This window comes from Physeter macrocephalus, chromosome 11, assembly GCF_002837175.3.
Source record: "Physeter macrocephalus isolate SW-GA chromosome 11, ASM283717v5, whole genome shotgun sequence".
Lineage (NCBI taxonomy): Eukaryota > Metazoa > Chordata > Mammalia > Artiodactyla > Physeteridae > Physeter > Physeter macrocephalus.
This window is the reverse complement of record NC_041224.1, coordinates 107,601,120-107,617,442: the sequence shown is the minus strand read 5'-3', so window position 1 is coordinate 107,617,442 and position 16,323 is coordinate 107,601,120. Positions and strand designations below refer to the sequence as shown.

The window sequence follows — 16,323 nt, the reverse complement described above, 5'->3', positions numbered from 1 at the left end:
TATTGTGTGTGACAAGTATAGCCCAGTGTTCTTTTATATGTGACTGTGAATGTCCTTAACAAATGTGATACAGAGAGTGTCGTGAGACCGGGTGTGTTTCCCTATGTGTATCTGTAGGGCTGTAACTGTCATGGTGTCACGGTGAGTTTATGTGCTGGCACCTGTTTGTGTCAAGATATGTGTGAGCCTGTGAGTCGTGTGTGCATATGTCTCCAACATTTCCCGGCGTGAATGTGTGTGTGTGCACGCACCACCGCAACGTGTGCATCTCTGTGATGCGGAGTGTGGGTGTGGCATGAAGGGGAGGATGTGTGTCACTGTCTGCAGGGGTCCTGCGTCTGAGCCACCCCCAGCCCGCCCTCCTCCTCCGGCTCTGTGGCTCCTCCTAGGCAGTGGCCCTGCCCCTCCCCTCTTCTCCCTCCCAACCGGTCTGTGCGGGGGGAGCTGGTGCTGCGGCCCCCCCCCCACCCCTCCCCATCCAGGCCCCATAAATAGCTGCAGAGCCGGAGCCGGAGCCTGCGCCAGCGGCTGGAACACCAAGGGAGTCAGGGCCAGGGCCAGAGAGCTGGAGAGAGGAGCCCCCGACTAGAGCCCAGGTGAGCCCACCCTTCCTCCCTAGCCCAGCCCCAGCCCGGTCCAGCCTGGCCCAGTCTCCATAACAACATCGCCCCCAGCCTCCAGAGAGGTCTCTAGTCCTGCCCAATACCCTCACCAACACATGCCCCTGCCCAACTCAGGGGACCTGTGAGAGCTGGGAGACTTGTGGCTGGAATGTAGAGGACCCCTTCAACTCAGACCCACCCTCATGTATCCAGAAAGGCACACGCTGTGGGGAGGGGGTACCCAGCCAGGGAAGGGTCCCAGTTCTGAGGGAGGTACGGGAACTGTCACACCCTCCTGAAGACAGACACCCGACTAGGGGACAGACACGGGGTGGGGGCATTCAGACACACCAATGGACACTCGCCGGGGAAGCACGACATGGGATCAGACAGCCTCACCCTGCGACAGACAAAGATAGATGGATGGCCCCGCCATGAACTCAGGCCAGCGGACCCCTGCCTGCTGCTGCCCGAAGCTTGGTGCCTCTGCTGGGGGAGGGTGGCGTGCGTGCATCCCACGGGCAGCATGGAGGGGGCCGAGGCTCCCCAAAAATCCTGTCGCTAAGAGACAGTGCCAGTGCTGCCAAGAAGTGTGAGAACAGGGGAGGTGGGGAGGGAAGCCAGCGTTGTCATAGTGGGAGCCACTGCCAGGAACCTGAAGGAGATTTCAGCAGGGACTGGGCTCTGCTTCTCACTCTGCAAGCCCACCATCCCTCCCTTTCCGTCAGCCAACCAGAAGGTGAGTCGGGGGAGGTGGATGGGGACAGCCCCGCAGGGTACCTTCCAATCTGCCTCCTCCTGCCTACTGCAGCCTCCATTCCTGACCATCCTCTTCAGACTGGCAGGGACCCCTTGCCCCACTTCAGCTCCTTCGAGCCAAGACTGAGTGCAGCGCTGACTCAGACATCAGTCAGGAAATAGCAGAAGGTGCTGAGGTAGCAGAAACTGTGGTTCAATTGATGGCCTAGGAGCAAGGCTGCCAGGAACCCCCCCAGCCCTCTAGCCCTCTCCAGCCCCATCCACGCATATGAGGCCAGCAGTGGTGACAGGAGCACTGGACTGTGCAGGAGTGGGGGGGCTCGGGTCCTCCACCCTCCCCAGCTCAGTGCTCAGGGGAAGCTGAGTGAGGTCACTGGGAAGCAGGTCCATGAGATGCCCGGGCCTCAGGGAGAAGGGCAAGGGGATGGGGCCGTGGCTCCCAGAGTCAGACCCCTCCCCTGGCAGGTGTTCCCCTTCCAGCGTCCAGGCCATCTGCTCTTGTCCCCACAGTGACATGTCCGACCCGGCGATGGCATGGGTGCCTGAGCCCCCAGCCATGACGCTGGGGGCCTCGAGAGTGGAGCTGCGGGTGTCCTGCCACGGCCTCCTAGACAGAGACACGCTCACCAAGCCCCACCCCTGCGTGCTGCTCAAGCTCCACTCCGATGAGCAGTGGGTGGAGGTGAGAGCTGGGAGCTCCTTCACTCACCTCCGGGACCGAGAGGGAGGAGGCTGGTGGGGGCAGTGAAAGCCTCATGGGAGACTGTCAGGACTCCCAGGGCCCTCTTCCAGGCTGTGTGGGTAACCCTGCGGAGGGGGGTGCCATCATTACACACACAAACCATTTTACAGATTCCAAAGCCCACAGAGTCCCGTTGAGTCCTGAGATCGCCCCCGAAGTCAGTGGCACCGCTCCCAAATATGAGAGCCCCAGCGGGCTGATGGTCCTGGGGGCTGGCAGCACCCTGAGCTTGGGGTTCAGCCCAGGGAGAGAAGAGCTAGTCGCTGGGGTGCGGAAGCCTGAGGAAGGCAGGCAAGACCCGGGCGGTCCAGGGCAAGGCAAAGCAGCCCGGGTTCCCAGAGGACACGCTCCCCTCTGCCGCAGGTGGAGCGCACAGAGGTGCTGCGCTCCTGCTCCAGCCCTGTATTCTCCCGGGTGCTGGCGCTCGAGTACTTCTTTGAGGAGAAGCAGCCCCTGCAGTTCCACGTGTTTGACGCCGAGGACGGAGCCACCAGCCCCCGAAATGACACCTTCCTCGGCTCTACCGAGTGCACCTTGGGCCAGGTCTGCATTCCCACCCCACCCCCACCCCTATCACTCTGCCTCTGGAAGCCAAAAGAAGACAGAGGATAAGCTCTGGAGCTAGTTCAGTCGGGGCTTGGACCCCGTCTCCACCATTCACCAGCTGTGCAGCCTTCGGCTAGATACTTAAACTCTCTGAGTCTTAGTTTCCTCATCTAAACAATGCGGGTCACGGTGCCTACCCGTTAAGGTTGCCGCGCAAATTAAGTCCAATCCTAGCCCAAGTGCAGCCCCTGTGAGAGCTCAGACGGCACTTATTACCCTGTCCTTTGTACCCTGGCCAAAGCAGGTGTGGGCGTCACAGCTGGGTCCCCCTCCACCTCCATCCCCAGGTTGTGTCACAGACCAAGGTCACTAAGCCGCTGCTACTGAAGAATGGGAAGAACGCGGGCAAGTCCACCATCACGGTAGGCAAAGTCACCTGTACTCACCCTCGGGCAGGGCATTCAATGCCCCTGCATGGACACCCATGGTGACATCACGCCCAGGGCTAGCTCCCACCTAAGGGAAAGGGCCTTGTGGGGGTGGGTTGGGGGAATCCTGTCATTTGTGTCCGCCTTGCAGATCGTGGCCGAAGAGGTATCTGGCACCAATGACTATGTGCAGCTCACCTTCAGAGCCCACAAGCTGGACAACAAGGTTGGAAAACCAGAGTCCAGGTCCCCATCTTTACTGTTAGGGAGCCTAGCCCCCCTACTCAGGACAAAGCTCAGGCCCCAGCTCTGCTCTCTTCTTGGTGTTAGCCACCTCCCCCTCAGACCTCACCAGGCTCATGGACGCTTTCCCCCGTGTCCCCAGGATCTGTTCAGCAAGTCTGACCCTTTCATGGAGATCTATAAGACCAATGGGGACCAGAGCGACCAGCTGGTCTGGAGGACAGAGGTTAGTACCTGGGGCTGGGGGGAAGGAGGGAGGAAGGGCAGAGCAAGGGAAACTAGATCGGGGGTGACCAGCTCTCTGTGCCTCTTCAAGGTGGTGAAGAACAATCTGAACCCCAGCTGGGAGCCGTTCCGTCTGTCCCTGCACTCGCTGTGCAGCTGCGATGTCCACCGGCCTCTCAAGGTGAGGCCCCCGCAAACAAGGGCGGTCTGTTGGAGCATCCGGCCTCTGCCGGAGACCATTCCCCCACCCCCACCCCCGAGTGTGGCAAGCCCCTCCCTCTCCCCCATGTGATACCCCTTCCCACTGTGGGTAAAGAACCAGTCACAGCTCAATGTTCCTACGTGTGTGCCTTCTAGCAGAGGCCAAAGTCCCTGCCGGACCGAGCCAAAGGATGAAGTTCAGCAAGTGGCTTCTCTGGGCAGGTTGAGGACATCTGTTTGGGCCTAGCGACTGTTGGGCCCCTACCACCCTGAGTCCCTCCTCCTGCCCCCAGGAACCTCTGCAAAGCCTCCCCGAGCCTGACCGCCCCACCCCCCTTGCCTTCTCAGTTCCTGGTGTACGACTATGACTCCAGTGGGAAGCATGACTTCATCGGCGAGTTCACCAGCACCTTCCAGGAGATGCAGGAAGGAACAGCAAACCCTGGGCAGGAGGTGCCACAAAGACCCTCAGCCAGAACCCCACCAAGATCCCTGGGAGAATCCTGAGGGTGATGCTGAAGAGCCCCCCAACACGTGATAGGAGGTGGAGAGGGTGGAAAGCCCTGGGCTCAGCCTGAGGACTGAGCCATGGCGGTCTCACTCTGGGAGGCTCCGCTGGAAGGGGGAGGAAGGGTCACGTGATGTGACCCTGGGCTTGTGGGGTATGTGGGGTCTAGATGCAGTGGGACTGTATCAACCCCAAGTACCGGGACAAGAAGAAGAATTACAAGAGCTCAGGGACCGTGGTGCTGGCCCAATGCACGGTAAATTCCAGTGCCCGCCTCAAGCCCTGCCCCACCCCGACCCCCGAGGCAACCTCAGATTCAACCCTGCCCTCATTTCAAAGGTCATTTCTCTGCTCCTGGGAACTGAGAACCCTTGCCCTATCCACCACCAACTTCAACCTCAAAAACTCTGGCCCCTCCCTTTCTCCTGCAGAAGCCCCACCCAGCTTCCTCCTCAAGGGACCATCCCTCCACCTTACTCCCCCCTTCCCACCAGGTGGAGAAGGTGCACACCTTCCTGGATTACATCATGGGCGGCTGCCAGATCAACTTCACGGTAAAGGCCCAGGGGACGGGGGATGTGGCCAAGGGGGAGGGGCTAGGCCCATAGTGAACAGAAGGAGCCCAGAATCTCCCCTGCCCCTACTTGGACCTCTCATGAGCCTTAGTGTGGTCAGCTTGTTCCCCTCACCCGACTCTATGATGATACTACCTGTGGGCTTGTTTAGATTCACCTTAGGCCTCCCTACAGGCCCTAGCTCTGGCCCAGCCTCTCTGTTGGCGCTCACGGATGCACCTAACACTTTCCCCTTCCCCACCAGGTGGCCATTGACTTCACCGCCTCCAACGGGGACCCGAGGAGCAGCCAGTCCCTGCACTGCCTGAGCCCCCGCCAGCCCAACCACTACCTGCAGGCCCTGCGCGCGGTGGGAGGCATCTGCCAGGACTACGACAGGTAGCAGGAGGTCGGGGTGTTGGACAGGCAGGGACGCCTTGCCCAATGGGCCCCCACAGACTTTTCTTCTCCCCAGTGACAAACGGTTCCCAGCGTTTGGCTTTGGGGCTCGAATCCCCCCCAACTTTGAGGTAGGCTGGGTGCGAGGGGAAGGGAGCAGATGTTGGGAGGGTCAGACAAGAAGGAAAAACATCCCCTGGCTGGCCTCACCCTACCCTCACAGGTGTCCCATGACTTTGCTATCAACTTTGACCCGGAAAATCCTGAATGTGAAGGTAAGAGAGGAGATTCCCACCAGCCCCGCCTCCCCGCATGCAGCTTGCTGCCTACTCCTGTACACCCTATGCAGGAGCACAGACTCCATTCCCCTGGGCCCTGCTCCCTGCCCCTTCACCCATCCAACACCTGCCTTCATTTGGTAAGACTTCCAGCCCCTGGCCCAGTATCTGCCCACCCAACTCTGCCAGCACCTGGACCATCCAACTCTCCTGCTTAGTGGAGAACTTGGTGGCAGGGCAGTCCTCAGACAGAGAAGCACCTCCTTGCTTTAAGGGGGTTCAGGAAGGGCTCCCGCTAATCTCTGCCCTCCTCACCTCTTTGCCCACAGAGATCTCGGGGGTCATCACCTCCTATCGCCGTTGCCTGCCCCAGATTCAGCTCTATGGCCCCACCAACGTGGCCCCCATCATCAACCGCGTGGCGGGACCAGCCCAGCGGGAGCAGGGCACTGGCCAAGCCACGGTGAGGAGCCCCAGCTGAAGCGGGCAACCTGGTGTCCTCGGGGGAGGCCCGGGCCCGGGCTTGGGGCCCGCTGCCAAGGCCGCAGAGCTGACCCTTCCCCCCTCTGCCCGCCCCCAGAAGTACTCGGTGCTGCTGGTGCTCACGGACGGCGTGGTGAGCGACATGGCCGAGACCCGCGCCGCCATCGTGCGCGCCTCCCGCCTGCCCATGTCCATCATCATCGTGGGCGTGGGCAACGCCGACTTCTCCGACATGCGGCTGCTGGACGGCGATGACGGCCCCTTGCGCTGCCCCCGAGGGGTGCCCGCGGCTCGCGACATCGTCCAGTTCGTACCCTTCCGGGACTTCAAGGATGTGAGTGCCCGGAGGCCCCTCCCGGCTGACTCCCAAATCTGACCCGTCTCTCTCACTTGATTGATGTCCTGCGAAGGACGCTGGAGCTCAGCTGGCCACCCGAAGCCCCGCCTCTTACCTGAGCCCCTCCTTCCCCCACTCTCCCGCCCCTAACCACACCCCCGTCCCCATCCCAGGCCGCACCCTCTGCGCTAGCTAAGTGCGTCCTGGCCGAGGTGCCCCGGCAGGTGGTGGAGTACTACGCCAGCCAGGGCATCAGCCCCGGGCCTCCCAGGTCCTGCACGCCAGCCACGACGCCCAGCCCTAGCCTGTGACAGCCGATAACCGGACCGACACTCCCTCAGTCTCTCAGTGAGTCCTGGGACGCTAGGGGGATGGATCTTGGTGGAGTCCATCTCGGCTGGGTGTGGTGTAGACGAGGGTGCTTATGGCTATCCCACTCTCCCCCAGGTGCCTGTCCTGACCCTTGTGACTCAAGTGACCAGTGCCTCTCCCTCTTGGACCAGCTGTGCCCCCTGGGTCCTGGAAGTGAGTGGTGAGCCCTGCGCCATCTCTCCAGGCCCCATACCCCTCAGCCTTGTGGCCCCTCGGTGACTTTCTTCAGTGATCCTGACTTTCTGACCATTAATAAAGGGAACCACTCCTAGCACCTCAGCCTCTACCCATCATGCCTCAGATGCCCGTTGGGCAGTCCATAGCACCCCACACGCACCATTAAGAAATGAGGACCAGCACCTTTTGAATTCTGAGCCAGAGCTCCCCAGACAGCCTGGTGGCTCTGCAGTTTCATCCCAACTATGTGCCAGTGAGATCTGAGGAGTCCCTACCATCACCTCCCAACCCCAGGGGGGCCCAGGCCCCCTGGGGTTTAATTACCAGAGATAGAGGGGTAATAAGGGGCTGTCAAGGGGGCAAGTTGATGCCCTCTTAAGCTGTCTTCAGAGAAGCCCAGCTGAGCCCCCCAGGGGCTGAACTCCAGCCCTCACACAGCTGTGAGGCAGCCTGAAAAGGGGCGGGAGGAATGGGGTGCAGGACTGAAGGAGGGCAGCAGGTCTACTAGTGAATTATGAATACAGAGGGGTATCTAAGGTCTTTGCAGCCTGGTTTTCCTGGTGTGTGAATGTGTGTGTGTACGTGTGTGTGTGTGTGTGTGTGTGTGTGTGTGTGTGTGTGTGTGTGTGCGTGCTCATGCTCTGCATATCCCTGACTCTCCAGAGTGTGGCCTTTAGTGGTTCAGAAGTCCAGCTGTGTACTTTGTTGTTGTTGTTTTTTTTTTTGGCCGCACCTTGCGGCTTGTGGGATCTTAGTTCCCTGACCAGGGATTGAACCCCGGCCCCCGCAGTGAAAGCTCTGAGTCCTAACCACTGGACCGCCAGGGAACTCCCTGTGTACTCTTAATAACATTGACAACAATAGCAAACATTGCCATTTAGCATGTGTGAAGCTTTGTACTTAGTGTGTTTTAAATGCGTTCACTCTCACTAGGTAGTTACCATTATTTTCCCCATTTTCCTGACAAAGCAAATGAAGCTTGATTGAAGCTCACCCATGGTCAAAGAAGAACTGGTAAGCCTGGAACTTGAGTCCAGGCCCATCTGACTAAAGGGCCCACATTTAATCATGAGTGTGCAACTTCTGTTTGAGGTGAATCCATGTGACCCTCAGCTTGTGACCCAAGTGTGTGTAAACATGGCCCGGTTGTGTGTACGGGTGTAGGTGCGTATGGATGGGCGTCTCTGCCCATATGTGTGCCGTGCAGAACCTCAGCCAGTTAAGGAAGGCAGGCAAGAGCAGTAGTGGGTCTGGATCACAGCTGTAGAGAGCAGGTGAGGATCTGAGGGATATCCAGAGTGAGGGAAGAAGAGCTGGGCTCCTAGAAGGACCTTCCCTGCCCCAGCCTCTCCCTTCAATGATGCACATGGAAGGGGATGGAGGAGGAGAGGCTAAAGGTGCCGTGAGCCACTCAGAGAGAGGAGCCAGAGCCAAAGAGGATGGCCAGTAGCCAGCAGTGGGAAAGGGAGAGAAGAGAATGAAATCCTGGTGGTGATAGAGGAGAGGACTCCCATGGCAGGCTCCTGAGTGGAGGAGGGACGGGCTCGGCTAGAGGAGGGGTAGGTGGGAACAAGAACGGGGATGGGAAGAGACAGCTGGGGAGGGGGTGGGTACAGGGGGCAGAAAGGAAGAGAGACATATGGGAGCCTCTTCCCCCACACCCAACTCCTTCTCCCCATTTATTATTTCCCTTAGAGGACCTACAACAGAGGCTGCTCCCAGGTAACTGCTCCCAGCCCAATGCCTCTGTTCTGCCCAGAGCCCCCGCCCACTCTCTCTGTAGGCTGCTGAACTAGAGGGCTGGGTTACCATGGCAACTGTGAGCCGCCAGGATAGCCACAGGCAGGCCTGGCCCAGTCACTACTGTTCCTGGGCTTCTATGCAGTGGAGGTGGGAGGGGGAGGCTCCATATGGCCCAATCCCCACCCCTCCCCCACATTTTCATTGGGGCTTCAGAACTGAGATGCTCCACTCCGCCCAGGTGGGGGCTATCCAGCCTCTCTCTCTGTTTCTCTCTGTCATACACACACACACACACACACACACACACACACACACACACACACACACACACACACGCCTGGAGCAAGGATATAGAATAAACACTTCTTAAATTGCAAGAACATCTAGCCAATAGCGTACAGTTGTGCCTAGACTTCAAGTTTAATTCACAAAAGCTGCATTCTCTCAGCTCCCTGTCAGGCTGGGGAAAGTCTCACCTCAGCCCTCAGAGAGACAGGAGGGAGCAGGGGCACCCTATGCAGGTCTGGAGGCCAAGGCAGCATGGAGGGAGCAACAGAGGACCAGTGCATGGGCCTATGCTGCAGTCAGGAAGCTGGAGCAGGACAGAAAGTCCCTTTGGTGAGGCTGAATTCGGGGCTTCCTGGGGAGACCATTGGGGCTCCCACACTAAGGAGAGGCCAGAACTGGAAAGGTGTCAGAAGTCATCCAATCCAAATGAGGATTAGATGAGGTAATCGAGACCCAGGGAGCAAGTGATTTGCTCAAGGTGACCGCGAGGTATCCTGTGGCAGAGCTGAGACTAGCACCCCTGGCTTCAGACTCCTGCCCAGGGTTCTCTCCCAGCCCACACTAACCACCCCCAGAGCTCCTCAGGCCTTTGCTGCTCTGGGCCCTGCAGGCCACGGGCTTTCTTCAAGAAAGCCTCTTGAATAGAGTTCCTGGTCTGTCTTGATATTGGGAATTGAAATCTTGAAAATGCAGTAGTCCTAAAATGGGGAGGTTACAAGCCTTGGAATGAAAACATAGCCTCATTGCTAATTACCACCTTAGTGCACTACAGGTTGAAAACCTTGAATTAAAATCTAAGCTGAGCCGGGAGCTGCACCATTCCCTCACCTCCCATTCACTGTGCATCATCCACACCTCCTTGCGCCCCCGCCCCACCCCCCCAGTGCCTGGCACTGACTCCTGCAGACTTCAGTGACCTGGGCATGTAGAGTGGAGCAGAAGGTGAAGGGTTTCTGTGCACGTCCTGCGTGAGGGAAGGGGACCCCTCTTCCAGAAAACGACCGGCATCTAACCTCGGAGCATGCCTTGAGGGTCCAGGAAGTTTGGGGATATTTGTGTGGTCATCCAAAGGAGTGTCTGGCACCAGAAGGCGCTCCGTAACCATCTAGTGAATGGTACAGCCGCCTCCCGGGTGGTGCGCGCCACCCGCCCACCGACTCCACCACTCCGCGGCCAGTGGCTCAGAGGAAGAAGTGGGCGTGGCCTCCGGCCCTGGGCCGCTCGGGGCCAGCCGGTCACAGCGAGCCTTGTAGAGGTCGCGCTCCCTGGCCAGGCGGGCCACCTCGGCCCGCAGCGCGTCCAGCTGGGCGGCCAGGCGGGCGCGCTCGGCCTCCAGCCCGCGCCGCTGTTGTAGCCGCTTGGAGCGACAGGCCTGCGCGTACCCGCGGTTCTTCAGCGTGCGGCGCCGCTGCTTCAGCCGCAGCGCCTCGTCCCGCCCGCAGCCCCGCAGCTGCCGGTTTAGCTCCCGCACAGACATCGACACCAGCGCCGCGTCCGAAAACCGCTCGGCCAGCTGCAGAGGGAACGGACAGGGCCCGAGTCAGCGCCGGCTCCCGCCCTGCTCCAAGCTCGGGTGGCCCCGCCCACCCGGCCCCGCCCTCGGGAATGCTCCGCCCCCGGCTCCCACCGTTACCTGAATGTGCGCCTTCCCCTGAATCTGTCCCGCAGTCTAGGTCCCGTTCCAGGTCCCAACACGCCCTCCCCTGCCCCGCACCCCCGCCACGGGTCCCCGACCCCTTTGGGTGGTCCCCGCGTGTCCCACCCACCGTCGGGCGAGCCAGTCGCGCCCCTGAACCCCACATTGACCTAGAGGGGTCATGAGCATCCGGCTCCTGGCCCACGTGTGTCCCGTGGGCTCGGGCCAGACAGACCCTTCCCCTCCAACACACCTCGCTCCCCTGTCCTGAAGGCTGCAACCCTGTGACCCTCAAAGGATTTGGATTACATCTTAATGCCCTCAACACCCCTGTCTGTGTCTATAATTAATAGGATGAGTCCCAATCCTTCCTGAGAAGGTTGGGGGCTGGGGCAGCACAAAGTCTTGAAAAGGCCAGCTTCACCCCGGTTCCCACAGTCTCAGCTCTGCTCCATTCCACGCACAACCCTTTCCGTGGTTCCCCAGACTGAGTATCTATATACCTCCCTTAATCAACAATTCCTGACGCCCTTTAATTCTCAGCTCTCCCCTTTTGGTCGATCCTCTTCTAACCTTGTCTTCTCCCTCTTCCTCCTGATTCAGCCTACTCATTTCTCTCTATTTGGAAAAAAGAAAAAAAGAAGGGCCAGAAAACAGTTTTCTCTATCTGATATCTTTTTAAAGTCCTTCTTCCCTTCTCCTGTCCTCTACCCCTTTCCCAATCGGTAACCCTCTCCGGGGACTCTGCTTCCTCTCTGGGCTGGCCTCCTCCCTCACCCTGCCCTCCCTCGGACCAGCTCACTGATCACTCACCTGGGCATGCTGGGCTCCGGTCTCCTCCGGGCTCCCTGGGTAGTAGGTGTGGGGCCCTTCAACAGGGACTGGGCCCTGACCCTGCAGCAGCTCCACGGCCTCCTCAGGACTCAGACCCAGCACCTCCCCAGCCCCCAACTGCTGTTGCAGGGTGGCCAGCCAGTACAGCTCCTCCAGGCCTGACCGGGTGCCCTCGGTGGCCCCCACCATGCCCGGCTCACTGAAGGTGGGTGATGGAGGCACTGAGCTGTAGGGTGTGGAGCCCAGTGAGGCTGTCGGGGGGCCAGATCGCCCCTCCAAGGGTTCCCGCTTTACCTCAAACTTCATCAGGTCAAAGTCATTGACATATTCCATGGCCAGGGGACTGGGAGGCAGTGCCATTCTGGGGCTGGATTAGGAAGGGTGCACCTGCAAAAAAGAGGACAGGTTTGGAGCGCCTGGAGGCTGCCTGCCAGCCTCCTTGACCAAAATCCGCTTCCCCCAAAGCCCAAGTGCCCTGGGGACAGAGTTCTGGAAAGCTGGGGTGATGGCGCAGCCTGTTCCCTGCACAGTCACCTCCGGGCTGAGGGACAACTTCTTAGGTGGCAGGGGCTCCTGACCAGGGGGCAAGCAGCCTAAAGCCTGAGTGAAGAAGAGGATAGCAGAGCCTCTGGCCCACTGGTGCCTCTGGGATCTACAAAAAACAAGAAGACTGTGGCAGCACTCCCAACTCTAGTGCTGGGACATGCTGAGCATCTCTGTCATCTCAAGAGGCATCATTTCATTTCCAAGCAATTAAAAAATGTTGCTTAATTAACTCTGACAGAGTATGTGTATATTTTAGGGCAATGGAAAGGCACACATGCTGTGAATTTTAAAATAGAGGGATAACATGCTGTAATCTCTCTCTCTCTCTCAGAGCACCCAGGCCAATGCCTTGCACATAGTAGACCCTCAATGCACATTCATTCTATGGATTAATCGATGAATCCCTTTTCTAGAAGCAAGAGACTTTTCAAGGAAAAAAAGAAAGGCCCCAGAATCAGTTCTAGAAATATCAGGACAGAGTGGTGACCATCTCTCCCCAAGGCTAATCTCCCCAAGGGAAACCAACCGAGACTGGCTTTCGTCCTTCTATCCAGGACCTGCGATGTTGTATGAACTTGAGCAGGTCACCTTCCCCTTCTGACCCTCGTTTCCCCTTCTGTTCAAGGAAGGTAGTTAGACTTTAACATTTCTCAGAGAGTGTTCTGTGAAACATGAAGTCTGAGAAATATCCAAGAAGGGGTCCGTGCACAGATCATTCTGAGAAATGCTGCCTCCCATCCCTGTGAACCTCTTGCAGGTTCACAGAGCACCACAGCATAGTAATCTGCGAAGTCCTTCGGTAAACCATCTGTTCAACTTCAATAGAGTGTCCCAAACTTATGTCACCCAGGAACCCTCCTCCCTGTTATCAACCACGGAGCATGTGCCCACCTGAGTCACCTCTGGCTCGGTGACCTCGGAGAGCCTTCCCAGCCCGGAAGTCCCAGGCTTGAGCCCAACTCCCAGCTCCAACAGCCCCAGGAGGGACAAGGCAGAGAGTGCTCATCCCCAGGGCTTAGAGTCTGGCTCCATCTCGATGTCCAAACTTAGGTAACCCATTTTCCAACCACATCTCAGGCCCCCAGGCTCTGCCCAGAGAGGTGGCAGGAAGGACAGGTCCTCTCTCTCTTCCTGTCCCAGGTGTTGCCCTATCTATTGAGCCCCTCACTCTTGAGAAGGCAGAGGGGATGGGAACAAAAACACAGACTGAAGGAATTGATCTTTGGCAGGGAGGAGAAGGTGAGACATAGAGAGAGGTGTCCAGAAAGAATTGGATGAAAAGCTAAGTGAGGAGGGCTGTTTATCTTTCTGATGTGATAGCAGTGAGGGACATAAAGCCAATCAGGGTGGGAGAAGAGCAGGGGACAGAAGTGTGAAGATTCCTGAAAACAAACAACAGAAAGCAGATAGAAGGTGTCAGAGGAGGGGGCTCTAGGTGAGAGGACTGGAACCCAAGTAGGCCTCAGACATACTCACTTTAGGGATGGCAGTGATGATTGGTCAGTGTCAAAGCCAGGCAGGCACAACTTCCCCAGAGACTGGAGGCCCCATTGAGCAGGGCCTGGTGCCTCTGTGCTCAGAACAAGGGGCTGTGGGCACAGAGCCCACTGGGTACTCTTAAAGGGCCAGCTCTCTGAGGTCATCCATGGTTCTCAGGCCTCCAACCAATGAGGTAAGGGGATCATTTGCATATCTCATTGGCCTGAGGGGTTGCAGGAAATGAGAGGAGAGGACAAGTTTGCCTGTTCTCAAGGAAGGGAAGGGGGCATCTTCCCCAACAAAGCGCCTCACTGATGGTCTGACTCACTGTTCTCAGTTCCCCAGTACAGAGTGCCACTTTGGCCCCCGCCGGCACCCTCATGAGGACACAACCCTCAGCCCTTGGTGACTGAAAGCCTGGGACTGGAAAAGCGGGCCAGACAAGCTCCCAGCACCTTTACCCTCCAAGGCTCCGCAGCATCCTTTGGGTGTTTTAGGGGAGTGCAAGCTCTCCCAAGCCCACTCTCACCTGGCCTGTTGGGTCTGTTTCCTGTTTTCAGGAACGCTCACATTTCTGCTCCCTGCCTCACTCCCACCTTATCTGGCCTCATGCCCCTCACAGTTATGGCATCAGAAAGATAAACAACCCTCCAGGACTTGCCCATCCTAGTCTCAGCCTCTCCAACTCCCGCGGACCCAGCCCCAGGACAGGCAGGCCAGCTGGGAAGCAGGATCACCCAAGGGGGAATGAGGAACCCTCTTCCTTCCTCCCAGGACACCTCGGGACACGGAAATCCAATCACCACCAAGCCATCAGAGACACTTTTGTAACTGCCCTCATTTGCCCTCTGCTTCCCCTCGCCTTTCCTTGTGTGTGTCTCTGTCCCTCTTTCTTCCTCTCTCACTCCTCCTGGTTCCCAGATGGCTGGGGGGGTGACCTACATTTTCAGCCTAATCCCCTAACACTTCTTAGAGCTATCATCCCCAAGTAGAAGTTGGAACAGAGATACTAGGAATTAGCCAAGGAGATGTTTAAACCTGTCTGAAGCTGTTTAAATAGGGTCTGCACTAGAATAGAACTCCAGGAGTTAAAAGCTATTTCCTACTTTCTAAGGACATCCAAACATTCCCCTGGGGTTAACAGGTCCTCTTTCCCAACCCAGAGAGAGACCTGGGTGTCCATCAGCCCCAAGGATCAATAATAAAAATTAACCTGGTCCCAGCCTTAGGTGTTAGGTAAAGATTCAGATGATCTAAGACAGTGGTTCTCAGCCCAGGGTCCCCAGACCAGCAGCACCACCTGGGAACTTGCTAGAAATGCAATTCTCTAGCCTCACCTCCAACTTACTGAATCAGACACTCTGGGGATGGGACCCAAAAAAATCTATGTTTTAATAAGCTCTCCGGGTAATTTTGATGAACTCTGATGTTTGAGAACCCCTGATCTACAGAGTGCCTATAGTCAACTCAGATTCTTTTGGTGTGTGTGTGTATGTGTGTGTGTGTTTGGTCTCTCCTACCATGCTCTCTACACACACATAAGAAGACCAACATCAGAGGACATCTCTCTTCCCGCACTTGGCCTCCATTTTATAGAGCAGAGACCATTGTCATCATTCAAGTGGAAAGGCTTCTCGGTGTGATTGCCTGAATCTAGTGCTGTTTTCCAGAAGGATCGAAAAGCCCAAGGCCTAGGAACAAGGCCACAAAATGGGAATGGGGACCATGGAGACCAGAGCCCAACACATGTGCATGGAATGTGGTTCTAAGGTAAATACCCAGGAAAGAGACCTCAGAATTTCCCTGGTGAAGAAAGAATAGCAAGTGTTGACTGCAGCCCCTTTTGCAGGCCTGGTCTGGTCTAGCCAGACACTTGTCCCCCAGCAGCTGTCAGGTCTGCGCTGATCCTCTTGTTTACTGGAGCGCTCAGAGGAGGTGGGAGGGCTAAGCTGCTAACAGGCTGAAGGAGTCAGACTAAACAAGCTCAGGCAAGTTGAGCCGCTCGGGGCTCAGACCAGGCACCACTGACCAGGGATAGGAGTCTGAGAGGTGGGGGCTGGACCAGGGGAAAGGACCAAGGACACAGGGAGGAGAAGCACATTGGTCAGTGAGGACCCAGGAAGTGCTTCATGGGTTTTCCTGGCAGGAGGGGGACGCAGGCTGAGACTGACTGGCTCAAGGACATTTGGGGACAGAGAAATGGGGATGAAAAAGTTGAAACCAGGTGGACTCTGCAAAGGACAAAACAGAGGAAGGGAGGCAAGAAGACTTAGCTAAGGAGGCTGTAGGTGTAGACCTGGGAGAGAGGGCAGAACTAGTCAGGGGCTCCCCAGGAATCTGGATTGAGGGAGACAGAGGGACATAGGCACATGGAAGAGATGGGCAAAGGCCCAAATATTGATTAAACACCTACTACGCACCAGACACTGTGCTGGGCATTAGGGGAACAAGTGACTAGAAGAGCAAAAGTGGTAGAAGAAGGAGAGAGGAAAGTAAGATTGAAAGTAAGTAAGAGAGGAAAGTAAGGACCGAGGGCTTCCCTGGTGGCACAGTGCTTAAGACTCTGCCTGCCAATACAGGGGACATGGGTTCGAGCCTTGGCCCGGGAAGATCCCACATGCTGCAGAGCAACTAAGCCCATGCGCCACAACTACTGAGCCTGCGCTCTGGAGCCCATGAGCCACAACTACTGAGCCCGTGTGCCACAACTACTGAAGCCCACACATCTAGAGCCTGTGCTCTGCAATAAGAGAAGCCACTGCAATGAGAAGCCGGCGCACCACAACGAAGAGTAGCCCCCGCTCGCCGCAACCAGGCAAAGCCCGCGTACAGCAATGAAGACCCAACGCAGCCAAAAATAAAAATAAATTAATTAAATAAATTAAAAAAAAAAAGATTGGGGACCAAGAACTAGAAACAAATACAGAAGAACAGACAGATAGA

The 16,323-nt window shown here is 57.3% G+C and overlaps 2 protein-coding genes across 2 annotated transcripts; one reads left to right on the top strand and one right to left on the bottom strand.

Moving 5' to 3' along the window:
* The first annotated feature begins 524 nt into the window (after positions 1-524).
* On the top strand, positions 525-6,956 carry CPNE6 (copine 6). The gene is made up of 17 exons (XM_007130079.3): positions 525-596; positions 1,872-2,043; positions 2,467-2,646; positions 2,997-3,071; positions 3,229-3,303; positions 3,463-3,546; positions 3,637-3,726; positions 4,095-4,199; positions 4,424-4,510; positions 4,749-4,808; positions 5,074-5,207; positions 5,284-5,338; positions 5,431-5,482; positions 5,815-5,948; positions 6,066-6,302; positions 6,479-6,653; positions 6,753-6,956. Exons 2-16 carry the CDS (start codon positions 1,876-1,878, stop codon positions 6,614-6,616), a joined length of 1,674 nt encoding a protein of 557 aa, XP_007130141.1. The 5' UTR covers positions 525-596; positions 1,872-1,875; the 3' UTR covers positions 6,617-6,653; positions 6,753-6,956.
* A 3,110-nt stretch (positions 6,957-10,066) lies between these two features.
* On the bottom strand, positions 10,067-11,715 carry NRL (neural retina leucine zipper). Its single transcript, XM_007130078.1, is given in 3 exon segments — positions 10,067-10,095; positions 10,098-10,398; positions 11,335-11,715. Coding segments are annotated over 3 exon segments (711 nt in total).
* Positions 11,716-16,323: the final 4,608 nt, after the last annotated feature.